Source organism: Hydra vulgaris, chromosome 12, assembly GCF_038396675.1.
Source record: "Hydra vulgaris chromosome 12, alternate assembly HydraT2T_AEP".
Classification (NCBI taxonomy): Eukaryota; Metazoa; Cnidaria; class Hydrozoa; order Anthoathecata; family Hydridae; genus Hydra; species Hydra vulgaris.
This window is the reverse complement of record NC_088931.1, coordinates 86,296,330-86,320,237: the sequence shown is the minus strand read 5'-3', so window position 1 is coordinate 86,320,237 and position 23,908 is coordinate 86,296,330. Positions and strand designations below refer to the sequence as shown.

At 29.1% G+C, this 23,908-nt stretch overlaps 1 protein-coding gene across 1 annotated transcript in view; it reads left to right on the top strand.

The window, feature by feature from the left end:
• Positions 1-16,439, top strand: part of LOC101234525 (toll-interacting protein) — a 46,378-nt gene extending 29,939 nt beyond the window's left edge. The window contains exons 5-7 of the mRNA XM_065814814.1: positions 15,534-15,582; positions 15,691-15,843; positions 15,964-16,439. Of these exons, the coding sequence (XP_065670886.1) occupies positions 15,534-15,582; positions 15,691-15,843; positions 15,964-16,281 (520 nt within the window). The 3' untranslated portion in view covers positions 16,282-16,439. The remainder of the gene's footprint in view (positions 1-15,533; positions 15,583-15,690; positions 15,844-15,963) is intronic.
• Positions 16,440-23,908: the final 7,469 nt, after the last annotated feature.

Here is a 23,908-nt window from a genome sequence, read left to right as displayed (position 1 = left end):
TCACCCTCTCCCCCTCTTCTTCCCTATTTCCTCCCTATAAAAGTAGCTTTTTCTGCTAAAGTAAAATTTAAAACTGAAAGGTATGAAAATAAGTAAAAAGTAAGTTAAATTTGAGAAATTCACAAAAAACTAAACCGAAAAAAAAATCATTGATATTTTCTGTATCTTATATTATGCCCAAGAGTCTATTATTAAATTTAATATTTAAATAGTTGATAGATTTTAGTATATAAAATTTGGAAATGGATAAACTCAAAATTTTCATTTTTGCAACTTTGCACTTTTTGCATTTTACTTCTCATATGATACATTTAAAAGTTTATAGGAGTCAAGTATATAAAACAAAAAAATAATATTTGCAAAAATATATAAAATCTGTGATTAGTTATTTATATTTACTTGATTAGTTACTTATATTATACTTTAATAGAAGCTTTTATATTCTAATAGAACGATTTACAATGTGAAATTTTTCAAAATTTTTTTTGCCTAATGTCTGTTTGCAGTTTCTATGAAAATATGTAGTTTGCCAATTTAAGAGCCTTCAATCAATGTTGGGTTTAAGATAATAAAAAAATTTATCTTTTTTTTTTATTTTTTTATTTTTTAAGATTATTCACCTCCCCAAGGCCCGAGGGGAGCCACTACAGTCGAGGAGGCTACTCATTTTTTTGTGTTTTTTATTTTTTAGTTATTATTCGTGGTGCAACCCTCTCTCAACTCTTTAACTCCGAAACACAAACCTTGCCGAGCAAGGCCGCTGCGCGGAGAAACTAAGTTGAGCGCAGTACTTCCAGGGACGTGGTGGGAGTCGAACTCCAAACCTCTCGCTTACAAAGCGAGCGCTCTTACCACTACACCACTACCGCATGTGAGTATCTGAGTGCATGTGAGCATCTGAATGCCATACATATTTGGTTAGTCATTTACAGATATTGCATGTCATCATGTGAAACAATTTGAATTACACTTGCAAACTCTTCACAAAATTTATTTTGAAGTATCCTTTAGTAAATTAGTAAAAACAGAATATTAGTAAATTTAAAACTATAAGTAAAACAAGTGTAGCGTTAAATGTAAAACTAAAACTTACCCAAGCATCAAAAAGGTCTTAAAAAAGTGGAACTTATCCAGCACATTGCAGTGATGCATAAGACAGTTGATAAGTATACATTTGTTAAGCAGAATTAATCAACAATTTTCAACAAACTAAAGGAAGCTTTAATAATGAATCTTAAACTGTGATAAAGTTGCCTGAGCTAAAATCGAAAAAGTGTTTTTTTTCAAAATGATTTTGTTATTTCGATAGAAACACTAGTAGATTGTTTTGGTGAAAGCCATATTTCAATCATGAATAAATACAAACTAAAAAAGATTTGCAATTTTTTCTGATTAAACAGACAAAGTTTTCAGTTTTTATTTACAATCTCTTAGTTTGTTTCTAATTGAGTTTTACATTTATTTACAATCCTTTAACTTATTCCTTATTGAGTCGGAAAAAAAAAAGCACAAATTTGGCAACAGTTATACTTCTTAGTTTAAAAACAAAAACATTATGGTTGTGATGATTTGAAAAATATTTTAGAAAAATTTTACTTTATTTGTGGCGATGCATGGAAAAAAGAATGATTGACAGAGAATAGGAGCTACCATTAAGTTAAAACAGCAGCATCTAAACTTAAATTTAGTCAAAGTGAGATCACATGCCACATGCAAGGTGTAACATGCAAGGTGAGATCACATGCCACTTGCAAGGTGTAACATGTAACATGAGATCAAATCAGCCACATGCATGGTGTAACATGCATGGTGAGATCACATGCAAGGTGTAACATGCAAGGTGAGATCATAACAGCCACATGTATCAGTTTTACATGTTTTTCAAATATTTGTGAAAAAAAAAGATAAAAAACAGCATGAAATAAACTCAAATTCAGTTTAGATTTAAATCAATTTAAAAAATTCAAAAGGTTAACTTATTATTTTAGAAAAAAGAGATGCAACCTTATGACATTGAGACAGTAGCTCAAGCCGAGAAGCTAGAGTAAGTCTAACTATATTTATATTGTGTTGTTTGGACCATGTCTAAAGGAGAAACTTCATTATTAGAAGATGCAGGCCAATTAAATAAGCAGTAAGAAAGTGAATAAAATTAGGTAGAAAAAAAAAGAATAGTATCAGTCGTATGAAAGTGGCAACCACAATAAAGAGAGGCAACCACAATAAAGAGAGGCAACCACAATAAAGAGAGGCAACCTTAGCTGATGCTAACTTTGTAATATGTAGTTTCTGAGAGATATCAGTAATGAAAGAAAATCTGAGAAGAGGTAGAGGACTCAGTAAGAGTTTTGTCAATTATCAATATAGAAATATTAATAGTATTGTGATAGGTATAATATCAGCAGTATACAAATGTTGGATTCATTAATCACTGAGAGCCACAAGCTGTCACAGAAAATTGATTACATTTAAGATCTTTTGTCTGTTTTAAGCATTAAAAAAGTTATGACTTTTTTGTCAAGATTAGAGTACATAGGTGTGTCATCAATAAACCACTTATCAGGGATTATCTTTTTCCGGATATTTCTGGAATTCCAGATATTTTTTTCAACTTTTAGTTTTTCAGAATATCCAAAACATTATCCATACATGCAAGTTTAGGTGTATATTTTTGTAATATATTTGTTTTTTAAACTTTTTCACTCATTACTCATACAAAAATTATAAAAAGGTTTGAAAAAAATTAGAAACAACTCAGCTTAAAGTGAAATTAAAAGGAAAGTAAGGAAAAACATATTCCGGATTTTTTGCGGGTATTTTATCCGAACAATTTTTCGGATTTTTAAAATATGGCTTGGATAATGTATAACTTATGAAGTAAAATTTATATGAGAGGGATGTAAAATTTTAATACTGAGGTTAGAAAGAAATTCTTCAATAATTTAAAAAAATTATCCAAGAAAAAGCTTAGTAAAAAGACCATAACATTTGACTTTATTGAAAGTCTATGATATGTCAAGAGCATTTGTGCCTCACCAAATAATGTACCAAATAATTTTCCTTACAGTTAACAAGTAGTAAAAGAAAAGAATTCTAAATTGGTTTTTAAATTGTCATTGGACATATGATGAAATGTTAAAAGTTTGTTAACTTGAAGACTCAAGACTCGAAGACTCGAAGACCTTGCTAATTATAGTTAGACGACTGATTGGGTAATAGTTAGAGGAACTCTAAGTTTTCAATAGTTAGAACCACAGTTGTCACTTTTCTTTAGACTGCACTTTTATTAAGGTTGTTTCTAATCAAATTGAGAGAGCTTTTTCCCTTTATTCATCAACCAATATTGTTGTTATGGATGACTTAAATGCTCATCACAAAAAATAACTTGCTTCTACCACATACCATTGAGCCTGGCATTATATTTTACACTAAAGCTCAAAACCTTTGTTTTTCTCAATCCCTTACTGAATTATCTTTTACTCATTTTGTGACATAAAGTTTACTTTGTAGTTTCCTTGATTTAGGCATGTATGGAAGTTTTTGTTCTTTCTCATTGGTTTTAAATCAAGCCTCATTCTACCCCATTGTTTCCATCTTCTTTTGTGTCTGCTATGGTTTCCACAAAAACAGATTTCTTGTGGACAAACATCAAGAGCAGCGTTATTGTGAGAAAATAATGCAAAAGATATGCAAAAACCAGAAAAAATTCTATTCCTGGGATTCGGGATTGTATAATTTATTCTCGGAATTTCCCAAAAAATCCCCGCATTATTTTATGCTTTAAAACTAAAAGAAAAGTCATAATTTAATTAAGTATATTGCAGCAAAATGAAAAAAACTTGTACATGAAGTTATTTATTTTGTCTTAGAAAATATCTAAATTATTATTACTTAAGCAACTTCTTACTTTTTGTAAAATAATCCTGCGGAGGAAAATGCCCTTTCTGACTCGTTGGTTTAATCATCCTTAAAAAATCATAAACTTTCTCCTAAGGACAACCACTTTCAAACAATGACATATCTTTTGATAATTTAAAAAAGTTTTGCCTAAGATTAAGATCTTGATTAAGAATTTCTGGGTGTTGCTAGAAAACCTTTTTCTAGGGCTTCATATAGTTGCTCACTAATAGATTTTTGGCATTTGGTTATCTGCACTTTTTGGTATTTCATCATCTTCTTCACTTACAAAGTCTTCAATGTTATTCAAGGAATTTGTAGGGTGATTTAAGTTTGTTACATTTAATTTATTTAGAAGCTTCAAAATGAGAATTTTTTTTTCAGATTTTCATGAGAATCTTTTTTCAGATTTTTTCAGATTTTCATTGATTTTTGTGAGAATATCTTTTTTCAGATTAATGGATTTTTGCAATCTTTTTTCATCATTTTCTTGCAATTTTAAAAATGTTTTTATTTTTAAGATGATGAAAACGATACAAGAAATGATTCTGTACTAAGAGTAAATGATGGGGTAGGTGTGGTTTGACTTAAAACTAATAAATAGAAACAAAAGAAGACTTTAGAAGTAAGTAGATTATTCTGCTTACCTCTTAAGTCTCTTTTCTTTATTTCAATACTAGGATATTGAGTTATTTGGATAGATGTATCCAAACAACTCAATATCCCCCTTTTATTGCATTCATGAGCTAATGCAGGTGTTGTATTGAAAAGTATATTTTAAACACATTTAACAATTCGCTGTTGTATAGTTATAATTTTTCCCACCCACCCAAGCTTATAAAGACCCCTCCCCATTTATAAATTTTTACTTATTATCAACAAAAAAACATCTCAAAACTAAAAAAAAATTTGTTTCAGCATCAGTAGGCTCATCAGGAAGAAATCCTGATGAGCATACTGATGGCGAAACAAATTGTTGAAGAAAATTAGATATGTGTTTTTACTAATTTATTATTGCTCTGTTCTTTAAGAACATTGAGCACTCTATTTGTAGAATACACTAACATAATATATATATATATATATATATATATATATATATATATATATATATATATATATATATATATATATATATATATATATATATATATATATATATATATATATATATATATATATATATATATATATATATATAAATATATATATGTATATATATATATATATATATATGTATATATATATATGTATATATATATATGTATATATATATATATATATATTTTTTTTTTAAACATCTTCGCTTCCAACAAGGCTGCAAGCAGCCACTAATTAAAGTTGGAAGTTACTGAAAGAGAAAAGATGAAGATTGTAGAGCAAGATAACAATTGACGGACGACTTAAAAGATTGCAAATTATATGAATCAGGAAAGCAAGATGAAGGAAGCGAATTCCAAAGAGCTGATGTTCGAGGAAAAAAACTAGACGAATAAGCGTTTTTGGAGCACTTAGGAACAGTCACAGAAAAATAATGACACTTAATTGAATGACGAGTAACACGAGAATGAATTATAGTAGATGGCACAAGAGACGCTAGCTCTTTAGAGCAGTGCCCGTTATAGTATTTGTAGAAAAGAGAAAGAGAAGCAACATTACGACGATGTGACAATGGTTGGAGGTTGGCTGCAAGAGCAGGTCCAACAATCTTTAAAATGCGTTTTTGCACCTTGTCTAAAAGAGAAAGGGCATCATTAGAAGATCCGCCCCAGATATGGCAACAGTATTCCATACAAGGCCGGATTTGAGATTAATAGAGATAGAGAATAGAATCCAAAGTAAGAAAGTGACGAGCTCGATAAAGAGATGCAACCTTAGCAGATGCTAATTTTGCAACTGATTTGATATATGGTTTCCAAGAAAGATTGGAAGTAAGAGTTAATCCTAGAAGATGAAGAGTAGGTGACTCATCGAGTACATCACCGTTCATAAATATAGGAAGATCTAAATTATTGCGATAACGATTGGCTGAGAAAAATTGAGTTTTATCTGAATTAAAGTTCACCAGCCAATGTGAGCCCCATGCTGTAGCAGAAGTGAGATCCTTTTCAAGCTCAAATGCCTTCTCCAAGCAATCAGAGGGTGATGGTTTCTTATCACGACAAGAATAAATGGTAGTATCATCAGCAAACAATGCCACCTTAGATGTGAGAATATCTGGAAGATCGTTAATGTAAGTTAAAAAGAGTATAGGGCCAAGGATAGAACCTTGAGGAACCCCTGAAGTTACAGAATAAGAAGAAGAGTGTTGTCCATCGAGGACAACTTTTATGCTACGATTGGAAAGGAAGGATTCAATGATCTTAAAGATGTTGCCGGATACACCATAAGAAGAAAGCTTATGGAGAAGACCAGCATGTCAAACTTTATCAAAAGCTTTTGAAATATCAAGAGCGATGGCCTTAACCTCTCCACCTTTATCTAATGCACGATAAAACCTGTCAGTTATTACTGTTAGCAAATCAGCTGTAGATCGAGAAGATCAAAATCCATATTGATGGTCAGAAAGTAAGTTATTAGATTCAAGATGAGAAATTAAGTGTTTGTTAAATAAAGATTCAAAAACCTTGCTTATGATAGGAAGAAGACTTATGGGACGGTAGTTAGATGAATCGGATCGCTCTCCAGAATTTTTGATGAAAGGGATAACAGATGCCGGTTTCCAGCAGGCTGGAAAGCAAGACTCTGATAAGCACTTGTTGAATAGTTTTGAGAGTATAGACGACAACTCCGGAGAACACTTCTGCAAGACAATAACAGGTATGTTGTCCGGGCCACAAGCTGTAGAAGAGTCTAGGCAGGAAATCACTTTAGATACAGATGCTGGAGTGATATTAATGTCAAGCAATGGATCAACCTGTTTGTTGGCAATATTAGGTAGAAAGCAACTAATGGAATCAAGAGTTGATATTGATGAAAAGTTTTTAGCAAACAATTCGGCTTTGTCTTTAGGTGAGGTGACAAAGTCTAAACCATACAAGAGAGGTGGAATTATAGATTTGCCCTTATTATTGATATTATTAAAGATTCTCCAGAAGTCACGAGAGCCCAATTTTTGAGATGAGATACGAGATTTCATGAACTGAGAATAGCGGATTTTGGCGTTAGACAAAACCTTTTTACAACTGTTTTAGCAGTAATAAACAGACGTCTGTTTTCTGGAGAATTGTTTTGCTGATAAATATGGAAGTAACGGTTTTGATTGGCAATCGCAGCAGCACAGTGTGAAGAAAACCACGGAGGAGAGTGATGCTTGACCTGGAATCGTCGAGAGGGAATAAAAGATTCCATGCCAGCCTGAATCCACGAAGTTATGTAAGAAGCACATTTGTCGACAGGAAGACAAAAGATTTCTACCCAAGGGCCATCACGAAGAAAATCACGGAAAGAATCCCAGTCAGCTTTACTGTAGTTGTAAGAGGTACGATAATAGGGGGATTCAGGTGATGAAGAAGAACGAGATATTAGTTTTAGAGAGATCAAACTGTGATCAGAAGAACCTAAGGGTGAATGTGGAGAAACTGAGCACTGACTAGGATCAGAAACAAGACATAAGTCGAGTAGAGAAGGTAAATGATTCGGGTTGTCTGGAAAGCGAGTTGGAAAGTTGACTATTTGGGTTAGGGATTGAGAAAGGCAAAAGTTGTGGGCTTTAATGCCTGCCGAATCACTGACACTAGAGCCAAGCCATTCAGAGTGGTGAACATTAAAGTCACCAACAACAACTATATTAGCTGATGGATAAAGAGAGAGGGCTTGGTCAATATGATCAGAAATAACGTCAAAAAGTGTGCAGTCTTGAGATGAAGGAGAGCGATATAGAACAAAGAGAAAGGCAATAGAGTGAAGTGATGCTAAACGAAAGCACATAAAAGAATTGTCTGTGGATTCAAACCTAGTTTCACGACAAATGGGTGAATTCTTACGAATGTAAATGCCGAGGCCAAGCATGTGACTATTGGAGTCTTTACGAATTAGAGGAAGATAACCATCAACACTTAGATCACAAGATGAGACAGCCGAACTCAAATTAGTCTCACAAAGAGCAAGTAGGTCTGGTGAACTTTGCAAGAGATAAGACTCAACAGAAGAAAAGTTACTTCGAAGACCACGAATATTAGTGAATGATAGGTTCAGAGAACTTGGTGATGATGATGGTTTTTTGTGTTTTATAGTTTTTGGTACTTTATTCATTTTAAATTAGATTGAAGAACTTGACTCAAAGCATAGATAGTACTCAGAACACTGTTTAATAGCCCAAGCAATTGCCTCATTACTACTAACAAACCCTAAGCCGTAACAAAGGGCTCCAAATGTGGGCTCAACAATGCACACTAAAAGTACGATCAGAGACACCATCCATGCTCAACATAGCACTGTTAGTACTCTGATACATTACAGGTGTTGATGGAATCAGCCTTTCTGAGAGCTACCACAGAATTCGAGAAAACTTGACTACCAGCCATCCTCAGTACCATAAAACTGAGTTTTAGAGCTGTACCCTCGTTAGGAGATAATTGAATGAGTCGCCTAGTCAACAAAACAAAGACACCAGCAAAACCCATGCAATGAGTCAAGAAGATCCAGCATTTAACATCCTAAACTGGAAACAATGTATTACATCTACACCAGCCTAATGGATGAATTAGGGGTGTGAAGTTGGTCAACAGATAGAATCTGTTTATCCCTTAAGTTTTTGCCAAGGAGGCCTTCTACAAGACAGTAGCTAGATGCATTTAACATCTGCCTAAGATGAGTATTTTTATCGAGACACCATCTCTAGCCTTTACTCAACCAAGAGCCCCAAGGCAGGGGGTGTTTTAAATCGGAGTTGGCATCTCCTAGCCTTTGCCTAAAAAGGCGTATCCTACAAGGCAGCAGGACATGAAGCAGATTGTACTGGGTTACATGTTACCAGTAGCAGGATAACCTGATCTGACAAAATATATATATATGTATATATATGATCAGGCTTTAAAAATCGTCAACCTTTAAAAAGTTTCATAATTTTCCGATTATTAAAAAATTATAATTATAATATTTTGATGTAGTTTAAACTAACTTTCGAGTTGAATAACTTAATTAGAAACTTGAATTGACATTTTCTTTATTACTTTATTTTATTTTGTTATATAGAACTTTATTTTTAAAATTTTTTCTTTCATTAGTTTCAAAAAATCAAAATGATTATTTTAGTTAGAACAAATTTTGGACTTCCCTTTTTACATACACCCTGAGTTAAATTTTTATAAAGTTTTATTGTTTAAATATCATCAGAAGGTAAAATTAGTAACAACAAGTATACATCAAAATATATCAATGGACATCCTCAGTTTTATTAAACTAGGCTGCGTAACATTTTAACATAATAACTTGCATTTTCAATGATAAATAGGAAGGGAAAAAGTTTGAAATACGGAAAATAAAATTCAAACTCCCCTTTTGACATACACCCTGCTTAATTTGTGTTTTATTCAGGGATGCGGAGTCCCAAAAAGATTCCGGCTTTATATCTCTACTTTTTCCAAGCCTGTAGTGTCCAGAAGCTCTAAACATGTTTGTTGACTTATTATCTGCTATAATAAAAAAATTCATGAGACTTAATGACTTGAAACTTATTGTTTTTAAGCCCGGAGTCCTGGAGTCCCGGAGTCCTTGTCGCCATTATACCTAAGGACTCCGGACTTAAAAATCGATTGTTCCAATAACCTAAAAGTCTTAATTTTTTTTCTATTAGTAGTACATAAACTTATTTATATTTTCAGAGCTCCTGGATACCAAAAACTAGAATAAAGTAATCTTATTGTGACTTTCAAATCCGCAGTCCTTTTTGGGACTCCGCATCCCTGGTTTTATTATTTATTAGATTAATGAATTTTATTAAACTTAAATTATGGCTGTTGATTAGTTCAAAATGTCGCTTAATTCACAAATTTATATAGCATTTAAAAAAAAAGTTCCATTGGAGAAAAACATCATTTCCTTTAATGTTAGCTAACCGAATATTATATGAATTATGTAGAAATTTTGATATCACTATATCCTTTGGATACAAGAAAGGAAGACAGTTATTACAAGAAAAAGCTGTTTATAATTGCATTGATAAAAGCAACTCTTTGTTTCTTGGTTTTCTTGCATTTGTGGCAAAAAAATTAGAATGTCTGCATCTAGATTTTAGACTTATTAAGCATAAATTATTATTTAGTCCTATTGTTTATCCATTATGTGAATCATGAGAATCGTTATCCCCTTTGTTTTCAAAGAGCTTTATTTCTTAAGTTTTTTTACACAATCATAGCATTTTTTTAATACTAAACATTCTGATATAGACATAAAAGAAAAACTTGTTTATTTAGTGTTTTAATATAAGCTTGCGTTAGTAGTGTAGTGGTAGAGTACTCGCTTCATAGGCAAGAGGTTCCGAGTTTGATCCCCACCACGTCCCTAGTAGTACCCCGCTCAACTTGTTTCTCCGCGCAGCGGCCTTGTTCGTCAAGGTTTGTGTTTCGGAGTTATAGAGTTGAGAGAGGGTTATAACCACAATTAATTAGCCTCCTCGTCTGTAGTGGCCTTCTGGGCCTTGGGGAGGTGAATTAATAAAATAATAATAAAAAAAAGCTATTACTGATTTGTCTTTGGATGTTATGAATTGTGAAATCGTGGTATGGATACTTTACAAAAGTTTTTTATTTTTGTGGTTTCTTTCTCAAACATCAATAGAACATTTAATCATGCAACCTCTGCTACTGATTCTTCTACTGAAGTTAATAACAAATTTTAATTTTATTGTTGCACTGTGTATAACAAGACATATTTTTAATATAACTTTTTTAATTACATGATTATGCAAGCAAGTAATAATGATATTTTTTATAGTTTGAATCTTATTCAAGCATTAAAAGATTTTATCTCTATACTTAGAAATATTGTTAACAAAAAAATAAGCTTTGAGCAAGCCTAAAAATTGCATTTTAAATTATTTTAAATTGGTTATCACTGTTCCTTTGCTAGACCATCTGAGTACTGAGTTTAACACGATGTTTGATGATACAACTTTAAAGTGTTATTAAACACTTGTGTTTTAGTTTCGTCGTTCTAATCTTCCGTTTCTTCTAAAAACAATTGTAGAAATTCAGTGTTCTTGTTATACTAGTTGGAAAGACCACATCATATCTTTAAGTGCCTTTTATTTAATCAAAGGCCTTTATTAGGTTTATTTATTATTGCCTAATCAAAGGCTTTATTACGTGAGTTTGACCTGTGGGAAGTTGAGTTTAATTTCACTTAACTGTCTGAATTTCAAAAGTTAGCTCTAATCTAATAATACTGAAACATTACAAGCAACAAACCTTTTCTTTACTGAGGCGCCTAAAAGGTTATAAGAAAAAGGCTAAGAAGAAGTTGCAAAGCAAAATGGTAGATAAATTCTAAATGGTTTAGTTTAGCGTTTCATACAAGGTTGTCTATAGATAGTAAACAAGTTTTTACCAAGTTTTATTATAAATATTTATAAATTGTGTTTTAAATAAAATTCAAATATAATAAAAGTATAATTTCAAAAATGTCTTAGTTAAACAGCTACTTTCATAGTCAGACATCTTTGTAACAACATTTAGCATTGTACAGTTATTACAAAAAGTTTTTTGACTCTTGGTAAGAATTTATTAAGTTTATTTATAATTAAAAGTTATTTATAAAATTATATTTACACAGCAAAATCTGGTATTTAAAAAATTATAACCTGTATATATTATGCATTTCATCAAATTAGTATTTTCTAAAAATAATTTTTTTAATTTGCAAAAATCACATTTTCAGTTTTAGCGATGTCATAAGTTACTTAAAGAATTATTAAAACGTTTTTATAAAATACTCTCAATCCAGTCAAAACTAAAAAAATAGAGATGGGGAGGAGGCATAGTTTTTTTAAGACTTGCCCAAAAAATTTCTTGTAAACCCCCCTGCATACTGAGTGGAATTTCAAAAATCAGCATACTGCATAGAATTTAAAAAAATAAATCAGTCAATTGAATTTTAATGGTGTTTTTATCTTTAAAGATTTTTCACGATTAACTTTTTGTTTTGTTACTATTTAATTTTTATCAATGGTATTAGTGCCAAAATTGCATTATATTTTCACATACTTGGTTGAAAATAACATTAAAATAATATTTATTATTTACTCTATTTGCTTGTCCACCTGTTCTTGTCATACCAACAATCACATGTCTGATTTTAGACATTTTCTGATTTTGTTGTTCCATGATTTAAAAATATTATTTTAGAGAAATACGCAAGCAGGCTTAAGCTAAAAAGGTGCAAATAAACAGAATTTGTTTTCTTGAATAAATCAATAATTCCAAAATATTTAAGTTGTACTCACACATATATAATAGAAGATGCTAATGTACAACCCTCGTAATTAGGGTCGGCATTCGGCAATGCCAACCTAACTGCCAACCTTAAAATATTTGAGGTCAGCAAAAAATTACCGACCTCGTTTTTATGTTTTATGGTAAGACCTTTGAAATTAGAAAAAAAATATTTCTTGAGACTTATTGTGTTGCGTTGCGAATCACTCTACTAATTATTAAACAGATTAACTAATTATTAAAAATGTGCTGTTTACAGATTACCAAAAGATCCAGAAGAACGTAGAAAGTGGCTATCAGCTATTCCGATAAACAACATTCCTGATAGAAAATGCACTGTTGTATGTTCTGAACATTGGCCTATAAATTTTAAAAAAGGTAATGTTTGTGGTAAGAAAAGACCCTATTCTTGGCCTTCTATTTTTTATTGTGTTAAGTCCAGCCTTGTTCCAACTGTACCTCCAAAATCAAAAATTACAACTTCATCAACTGGTGCAAGAAATGTTCCAGCTGATCAACTTGAAACTTTCAAAGCCATGGACTCTTTTTGAATTTTGATCATTTGATTATTCATTACCAAAAAAAATACCAAAAGATTTATTAAAGCGTATAGTTGCCCACAAATGTGATGAAGAGATTTGTTTTCAATCTATTGAATTTTACTGTGGTTTGCCAAATTAAGATAAGCTTTCATTAAACTGTTTTGTATATAAAAAAAAAAATTGATTGTTACAGATTTTTGTTATCTAAATTTTTTATAGGTTCATACTAAATCTTTCTTCTAATTTAAAATAGAGACGTATCGTTGTGAATGCTTATGCTATGTAACAAGTTTGTCTAAAAATCATGTAACTATTTTAGACAAATGGTTGAATTTGGCTGAAGCTATACGATATTTGACTAATATTGAGTTATCGATAAAAAAACAAGTTATTATAGAAAGTTTATCTTCTATGAAAATTTTAAGTATTGGTGATACACTATATTCTTCAAACACTATTGTTCGAGCTTTCAAATATTTTTCTGTTTCAAGAGCACTTTATAAGAGAATTCAAAATGATTATCAGCTTTCCAGTGTTTCTACTCTACAAAAATTGACATCAAAAGTTTCAAAATTAAACAATGAATTTATTTTGCATGTTTTTTGCAAACTTACTTCCTGACAATGACAGTGCATTTTAATAGTGATGAAGTATATGTTAAAGCTTCATTAACTTATTACGGTGGAGAACTTTTTGGGAAATCTGCTAATCAAACAGACAAATTAGCAAAAACAATATTAGCTGTTTGATTAAATGTCTTTTTGGTGGAACCACTTTTATAGTATGCATAGTGGACCCACTTTTATAGTATGCGTGATTCCAGTATGTTGTCTTGATTCAGATTTTCAGTATGAAGTAATTGATTCTATAGTTGGATCAATTTAAAGTGCAAATGGAAGCTGTGTTGCGATTATATGTGACATTAGTTAAGTCAATGTAAAGTTTTTCTCTCTCTTTGACACTTGTGACTCTTTCACATTTAAATACTGCTTCAATCTTTTCAAAACCTGTTGAGTGACAAAATATTTCTTTGTGTTTGAAAGTTTTTTTGTAATGAAACACTTTCTGCTTTATAAACACATCCTAAAATAGACCAAAGCAATGTTAAAGGAACTGTTGTATTTCTAAAAAAGTTATAGATGCATGGCAAATTATTAATGTTCACAAACTGGGTGATGATAAAAAGTTAAGAGACCCACTGTGCTCTGTCATTGAATCACAAGATGATCTTCGTCTGCAACATACTTTCATTATCACAAATCTGTAAAGATATGGATCTGTGAAGATATGGATTGCCATAATGGAAAAAAAAGAATTATAACACTGACTGTTGAAACATCTAAAGCAATAGTCCATACCTTAAAAGGAATAGTTGAGTTAGCAAAATATTTGTTAAGTAGATCTCACGAATTTGTAAAACTTTACATCTGACCCTATTGAAAAAGCATTTAGTAAGTTGCGTGAAGGTGCTGGAAGTGCTTATTTTATTTCGGTTCAACTAGTTTTAAAAAAAACTAAAATTGAGCACTCAAAACTACTTTTACATTATGATTCAGACTTTCATGAGTTTTATGTTGGTCATACTTGCATGAACTGTCAGAGGCAACTAACACAAAAGGAAAGTGAGATATTTGATTCTTTGAAAATATTAGAGTCTAGTTTAACTGATGCTGTTAAAATAGCTTTAGTATACATTGCTGGTTACCTTCAATTTAAGATCGGCTATGAAGATCTTGACACTGATACATATTCATATTGTAATGAGTATGGCTTATCTCAAAGACTTAGATAGAGGTGGTTTGACAAAGCCAACTGACATTTTAAGTCAATTTACTTTCTTTTGTTATGTACTTTTTATTGCACTGGATCTGATTTTGCCAGTTTGTTTGCATTTCTTATCTTACTACTTTAAATTAATCCACAATTTATATTTTTTGGGTTATTTTAAAAATAATATAAAAAGTTTTAAAATTTTCTCAAATATTTTTTTAAATAGTTATTCAAAGCTAAACACCCCACGTTCTTACAAGGAGCCAGCTCAAAAAGTTTTAAAACTGAGTGACTAAACTTTTTCTCTTTTTGTTGTTTGACTTATATAAAACTCTTTTGAATAAATTATGTTTCATTGAAATTTTTTAATATTTTCTCTTCAATAAATATAAAATAAGTATGCCTTTAGTTAGCAAGTTAGATAACAGTTGTAATTTGATAAAATATTTTTATAAATCAAAATTAAGCCTACATTAATTTTTTACTAATCGGCCTCCAGTTTTCAAGTTTTGCCGCTCGTGTAATAGGCCTGTGTTTTAGATAGCCGTGTATTATATTTATATATTTATATTGTATTATATTTACATATTTATAGAACCTCAATTGTTTATATTTGTTTACATGTTATATTTTTAACATTCATGTTAAAATCATTAGAGCTGCAAAAATTCACTTGTGGACAAGCAAGAAGTTAGTGTTGATTTATATGTGAATTTAGCCCAATCATTTTAAGTAAGAGTTTAGCCCATAGCACACCAATCCTTTGCTTAACACTGTTAAGTAGATCATATGTTAGACATTAATATTTCACCTAGTGCTATCTGTCATATTTTAACCAATCTGTTTTGTTTAAAATAAAAAATGTTTAATTTTTTTTTAATTATTTTTTAAGCAATTTGCCCGAGAATGTTAGAGAAGTATATTTGGAAATGTTTGATGAGGTATAAATTGTCATTTTATGTAAAAATGTTTGGTGAGGTATAAGTTATTTTATGTAAAAATGACACCATTTTAATTGAGTCAAGAATGAATATTTTTGCTTTTCATAGTGTACATTTTCAGTCGATGAGCGAATAGCTTGGTGCTTGATAAAGATTCCTGATAGTGTGATTATGGGAGAAGTTCTAAATGAATGGTTTTCTTTAAACGGAAAGCAAGGTGAAGAGAAAGAAGGAATGATCGAAATTGTTTTTCAATATAAAGTTAGTTTAATTTCTGTCAATTTCTCATTCTTATTCATTTTTTTTTTATTCTCAATTATTGTCATTTAAAATAAAAGATAATAAAGCATTAATTAATTTATTTTTATTCAATATTTAAAGAAGCTTCCTGCCGGACCTATGTTAGTTCCTTCTATGGTAGGTCCGATGGTTATTAATCCCATGGTTCAGCCCCTTATATATCCAAATGCATACGGTCCGCAAGTAATGATGCAACAGCCAATACAACCGGTTCAGCCAAATTTTCAACAAAATTCTCCTGGTCCCCAACAGATTTTTGAAATTAATCCTGCCGATTTAAGAACTTTAAAAGAAATGTGTCCTGATATGGACGTTGATATTATCAAAACAGTTTTACAGCAGTGTGGTGGAAATATAGACAAAGCAGCAGCTCAGTTGCTTGAAATGAATGCTACATAATCTTACGTTATTCTACATAATCTTAATGGATTTCTAAAATTTTAGTAACTTATTTTTTAATGCGAATTATTTTTCTTTTTTGTAAATGTATTTGTGAAATAGTTTGTTTTAGTAGTAGTGTTTACAGCTGCAATTAAATACCAAAACAGTTTAAGTTATATTTTGTTAATTTTTAGTATTATAATTCAAGATTCTTTAATTATAAATAAGATTTTATGTTTTTGAAGTGTCCACTGATGACTCACATTGTCATGTGTCACTGATGACTCACGTTGTCATGTGTGATGACTCTAGCATTAGGAAAGCGGTGGCTCAGTTGATATTAAATGTATGATGACAAAATGATTGCGGTTCATCTGATAAAGCATTCTTTTTTTTTCTTTTTTACAATTCATTACATTGTAAAAAATAATATCCTGACTAATTGTGAGTTCAAAAAATATGTTTAATTTTTTTTTCGCTTTGCGTTAAGCTCTCTAGATGTAGTTTATAACTGTTGCACAAATCCTTGACATATTCATGACGTTCCTAAAAGTTAGGAATCTAAAAGTAAGGAATAAACATTTTCACCGCGTTTGGAAACATTTAGAAATGAATTAAGTGCATTTTTTCCTATTATATCAAGTCTTTGCATTAAAATATTTTGTTCACAAAACTCAAAATAAGCTAGTTTTGGAAGCGCTAATGTTTTATATAGCTGAATTAGAGAGCTCGGATTCTCGAATAATATGATCCATAATAATATGATCAATATTCTCACGATTTTAGTTAAGATATTGATAATAGATTTATCGTGTAACATTTTTCGTTCGTCGATGAGATATTTTTTTGCATATATTGTTAGTGCTCAACGCCGTTAATGCAAGTTCTCAAACTTTTTTGTCTTGTTTGTTCTCGGTGATATCAAACATATTTTTTTTCCGGTCTGCAACATTTGTTTTTAAACAATATGATGTTAAGTTTTAAAAGATATGTTAAGTTTAAACAATATCTATATATATATATATATTGTTTAAAACTTAACATATCTTTTGCGATGGAGTATGAAAATATGTATATACATTTTCTACAAAAAAATATATATATTCAAATAAAAAATATATATATCTATGATAATTTAAAGACCGGAATTTTAGTTAAATAGTTTTATGGCATTATAAAATAAGGATGGCTCACATCACAGTAATGTTTGAATTTTGAGCTTAGACTTTTAAATAAACCTTAAGAGGTTTAACTTTAAAAGTCTAACTAGTCGTATGTCAATTTGTGTGTTCTTCACACTCATACTAATAAAAACTTTCATTTAAAATGGAAAAAACAAATTTTAAACTTGAAATAACTAATTTTTTTCGATCTTTAATATGTTTGCAGACATATGACTGGTTAGAAATTAAACATATAACTTAAAACTTGTTTGAAAAAGTTGTTTTCTCAGTTTAATGTCTTATCTTCATTGAGAGCAGCACTATTTTATGCCAAAATATGGTCCATCAACTATAAATCAAAATTTTACATCTAAACTTGAGTAATTAAAAAAAAATTTAACTTTGTTTGACTTTAGACAAACTAAAGCGCTAGGAGAAAAAAAACTTTTTTTTCTAAAAATTATTTGGGTTAAAAAAATGCAGCAAAACATAACCTTTTTATAAAAACGCAAAATTCGTGTGTTTTCCAGTACATGCATTAACCGCGTTGAGTGGTTGAGCTTTATAAACGCCGGAGGGTTAAAATTTCAAAAAAAAAATTTTTTTTTTTTGAAACACGAATAAATTAAATAAAAAAAGTGCTTAATTTTTACAAATTTTTGTAAAGGTTTTTGAAGATGTCGTTATTACAAACTACGTGAAAATCAGTTTAATATCAATAATAAATAGAATATAAAGATAATAATCAATATCCTTTATTATTATTATTATTATTTTTATTATTATTGACAATAGTCATTATTATTGACAATAATCTTTATTATTATTGACAATAATCATTATCAAAAATCACATTTTCTCGCTTTTTATTTTATTTTTTGTGCGTATTTATATATATAAAGTTATTATATATTCACTTTTACTTTTACCTAATCTAGTTATGATATTTTACTTTATCTTTTATATATTTTACTTAAAATATATATAAAGTTTTATATATTAACTCTTACTTTTACTCAATCTATTTATGATATTATGTATTAAACGATATTTTACTTTATTTATTATATATCTTTTGTAAACATTCATTTAATTTTTCTTTTATGTTATATATTCTTGAAGCAACTTTGTAAAACTTATAAATTGTAACACGGTGCTTGGCGATAAGGCAAATTATGCCTTCTTCTTGCTCCGGCCATTAACTTAATTGTAAATTTATGGAAACTGTCAAATTTGTTAAACAGCAAAATAAAATAGAATAAAAAAAAAATTATTATTATTATTATTTGTTTACATTTATTGGTCGGTAAACAGTTTTTTAAAGCTAATATTAAAAATAATTAGTTTTCACAAATTTGCGGTTGTAAAACAAAAAGTAGAGCATCCAACCAACACATATATAAGGTAGAGCCAACAACATATATTAATATAGTATAATCAACATATATAAGGTAGAGCCAACAACATATATTAATATAGTATAATCAACATATATAAGGTAGAGCCAACAACATATATTAATATAGTATAATCAACATATATAAGGTAGAGCCAACAACATATATTAATATAGTATAACCAACATATATAAGGTAGAGCCAACAACATATATTAATATAGTATAATCAACATATATAAGGTAGAGCCAACAACATATATTAATATAGTATAACCAACATATATAAGGTAGAGCCAACATTATATATTAATATAGTATAACCAACATATATAAGGTAGAGCCAACAACATATATTAATATAGTATAACCAACATATATAAGGTAGAGCCAACAACATATATTAATATAGTATAACCAACATATATAAGGTAGAGCCAACATTATATATTAATATAGTATAACCAACATATATAAGGTAGAGCCAACATTATATATTAATATAGTATAACCAACATATATAAGGTAGAGCCAACAACATATATTAATATAGTATAACCAACATATATAAGGTAGAGCCAACAACATATATTAATATAGTATAACCAACATATATAAGGTTGAGCCAACATTATATATTAATATAGTATAACCAACATATATAAGGTAGAGCCAACATTATATATTAATATAGTATAACCAACATATATAAGGTAGAGCCAACATTATATATTAATATAGTATAATCAACATATATAAGGTAGAGCCAACATTATATATTAATATAGTATAACCAACATATATAAGGTAGAGCCAACATTATATATTAATATAGTATAACCAACATATATAAGGTAAAGCCAACATTATATATTAATATAGTATAACCAACATATATAAGGTAGAGCCAACATTATATATTAATATAGTATAACCAACATATATAAGGTAGAGCCAACAACATATATTAATATAGTATAACCAACATATATAAGGTAGAGCCAACATTATATATTAATATAGTATAACCAACATATATAAGGTAGAGCCAACATTATATATTAATATAGTATAACCAACATATATAAGGTAGAGCCAACAACATATATTAATATAGTATAACCAACATATATAAGGTAGAGCCAACAACATATATTAATATAGTATAACCAACATATATAAGGTAGAGCCAACATTATATATTAATATAGTATAACCAACATATATAAGGTAGAGCCAACATTATATATTAATATAGTATAACCAACATATATAAGGTAGAGCCAACAACATATATTAATATAGTATAACCAACATATATAAGGTAGAGCCAACATTATATATTAATATAGTATAACCAACATATATAAGGTAGAGCCAACATTATATATTAATATAGTATAACCAACATATATAAGGTAGAGCCAACAACATATATTAATATAGTATAACCAACATATATAAGGTAGAGCCAACAACATATATTAATATAGTATAACCAACATATATAAGGTAGAGCCAACATTATATATTAATATAGTATAACCAACATATATAAGGTAGAGCCAACATTATATATTAATATAGTATAACCAACATATATAAGGTAGAGCCAACAACATATATTAATATAGTATAACCAACATATATAAGGTAGAGCCAACAACATATATTAATATAGTATAACCAACATATATAAAGTAGAGCCAACATTATATATTAATATAGTATAACCAACATATATAAGGTAGAGCCAACATTATATATTAATATAGTATAACCAACATATATAAGGTAGAGCCAACATTATATATTAATATAGTATAACCAACATATATAAGGTAGAGCCAACATTATATATTAATATAGTATAACCAACATATATAAGGTAGAGCCAACAACATATATTAATATAGTATAACCAACATATATAAGGTAGAGCCAACATTATATATTAATATAGTATAACCAACATATATAAGGTAGAGCCAACATTATATATTAATATAGTATAACCAACATATATAAGGTAGAGCCAACAACATATATTAATATAGTATAACCAACATATATAAGGTAGAGCCAACAACATATATTAATATAGTATAAGCATCATATATAAGGTAGAGCCAACATTATATATTAATATAGTATAACCAACATATATAAGGTAGAGCCAACAACATATATTAATATAGTATAACCAACATATATAAGGTAGAGCCAACAACATATATTAATATAGTATAACCAACATATATAAGGTAGAGCCAACAACATATATTAATATAGTATAACCAACATATATAAGGTAGAGCCAACATTATATATTAATATAGTATAACCAACATATATAAGGTAGAGCCAACAACATATATTAATATAGTATAACCAACATATATAAGGTAGAGCCAACAACATATATTAATATAGTATAACCAACATATATAAGGTAGAGCCAACATTATATATTAATATAGTATAACCAACATATATAAGGTAGAGCCAACATTATATATTAATATAGTATAACCAACATATATAAGGTAGAGCCAACATTATATATTAATATAGTATAACCAACATATATAAGGTAGAGCCAACATTATATATTAATATACATATATAAGGTAGAGCCAACAACATATATTAATATAGTATAACCAACATATATAAGGTAGAGCCAACATTATATATTAATATAGTATAACCAACATATATAAGGTAGAGCCAACATTATATATTAATATAGTATAAGCATCATATATAAGGTAGAGCCAACATTATATATTAATATACATATATAAGGTAGAGCCAACATTATATATTAATATAGTATAGTTTAACCAACATATATAAGGTAGAGCCAACATTATATATTAATATAGTATAACCAACATATATAAGGTAGAGCCAACATTATATATTAATATAGTATAACCAACATATATAAGGTAGAGCCAACATTATATATTAATATACATATATAAGGTAGAGCCAACAACATATATTAATATAGTATAACCAACATATATAAGGTAGAGCCAACATTATATATTAATATAGTATAACCAACATATATAAGGTAGAGCCAACATTATATATTAATATAGTATAACCAACATATATAAGGTAGAGCCAACATTATATATTAATATAGTATAACCAACATATATAAGGTAGAGCCAACAACATATATTAATATAGTATAACCAACATATATAAGGTAGAGCCAACATTATATATTAATATAGTATAACCAACATATATAAGGTAGAGCCAACATTATATATTAATATAGTATAAGCATCATATATAAGGTAGAGCCAACATTATATATTAATATACATATATAAGGTAGAGCCAACATTATATATTAATATAGTATAGTATAACCAACATATATAAGGTAGAGCCAACATTATATATTAATATAGTATAACCAACATATATAAGGTAGAGCCAACATTATATATTAATATAGTATAACCAACATATATAAGGTAGAGCCAACATTATATATTAATATACATATATAAGGTAGAGCCAACAACATATATTAATATAGTATAACCAACATATATAAGGTAGAGCCAACATTATATATTAATATAGTATAACCAACATATATAAGGTAGAGCCAACATTATATATTAATATAGTATAAGCATCATATATAAGGTAGAGCCAACATTATATATTAATATACATATATAAGGTAGAGCCAACATTATATATTAATATAGTATAGTATAACCAACATATATAAGGTAGAGCCAACATTATATATTAATATAGTATAGTATAACCAACATATATAAGTATAGTAAAAAGTATAAAAATAAGATTTAAAATAAGTAAAACAAAACAAACTATGAGCATAATTTAAATAACCATGTATGATTGATATTAAAGTTTGATTAAAATTTTCTTTTTGAAATAGAATTGTGTTTTATATAAGATTTCTGCGTTTTCAGAAATTTTAATGCTTAAATAATCAATACAATAATTTCATGTAATGTTTTCGTCAAAATAAACACCTCAATTTTTGCTACGGAATCACTTTTTGTTTCAATTTGATTGATAAGGATTTTAGGTAAATTTGATTGCAAAAGCTTTTTTTTGTGAACAAATGGAATACGATCCACTTTGTTTTATTAGTGTTAACTAACTACACTTGAACTAATTAGACGCGTGCTTGAGTTTTTCGTTAATAGTTTTAAAGAGTTCAGAGGTATCATATGATACCACTATGCATAGTTAGAAAGGAATAAATTAATTTGCATAGCATACTAACTATGCATAGTTAGAAAGGAATAAATTAATATCATCTGCAAACATAATGCTCGTTAGTTTTGAGGCTTTACTTAAATCATTTATATAAATTAAAAAATAAAGAAGTCCAAGAATAGAACCTTTTGGGACTAGTCTCAAAAGTCGTCTGTCGAATTGAAGTTGAAGCTTCAGGCAAGCTTCTTCCATCATTTCGAACTTTTACATAGTAATAGCTGTCAATTGCTTTGCAATCAGTTGAGTAAAGCTAGATTATTGGGAGGCCTTCTAACGGTTCATTTAATGATTCAAAGTCAGCATTGATAACGTATGCATCTCCCTGTGATAATTTGTAAATTTTAATATGTCATCTTTAACTTTTTCAGTCATCACTGTGCGCTGAGCCTTTTCCCCGATTCCAAAGCAATATTCACAATAAGCGCCACCCAGAACCCCCATTAATACATTTTTCTAGTAGTGTGTTAATTTTCGCTAAAACTAAAAATTCTTAAAACATTTTTATTAAGTATAGCTGCCACATCTGAAAAGAGGAAAACGGTTTGTTTTATAGTTTTAAAAGACTCACCCTCGTCGTAAACATTTTCAACACTAAATCAAACTTTTTCAATTTCAGCTATTAATATCAGAGTTACTTTTTGTCTTCTATTTTACTTTCTATTAACTCCCTAATTTTTGGTGACATCTTGTTTATAAATGCAGGAGCATCGGACTCAAACCTGTGACTTTGTGTTATTTCAGCTGTATAGTTGACCAGTTTCTTTGCGGATCTCAAAATCTGATAAATCGTCGTCGT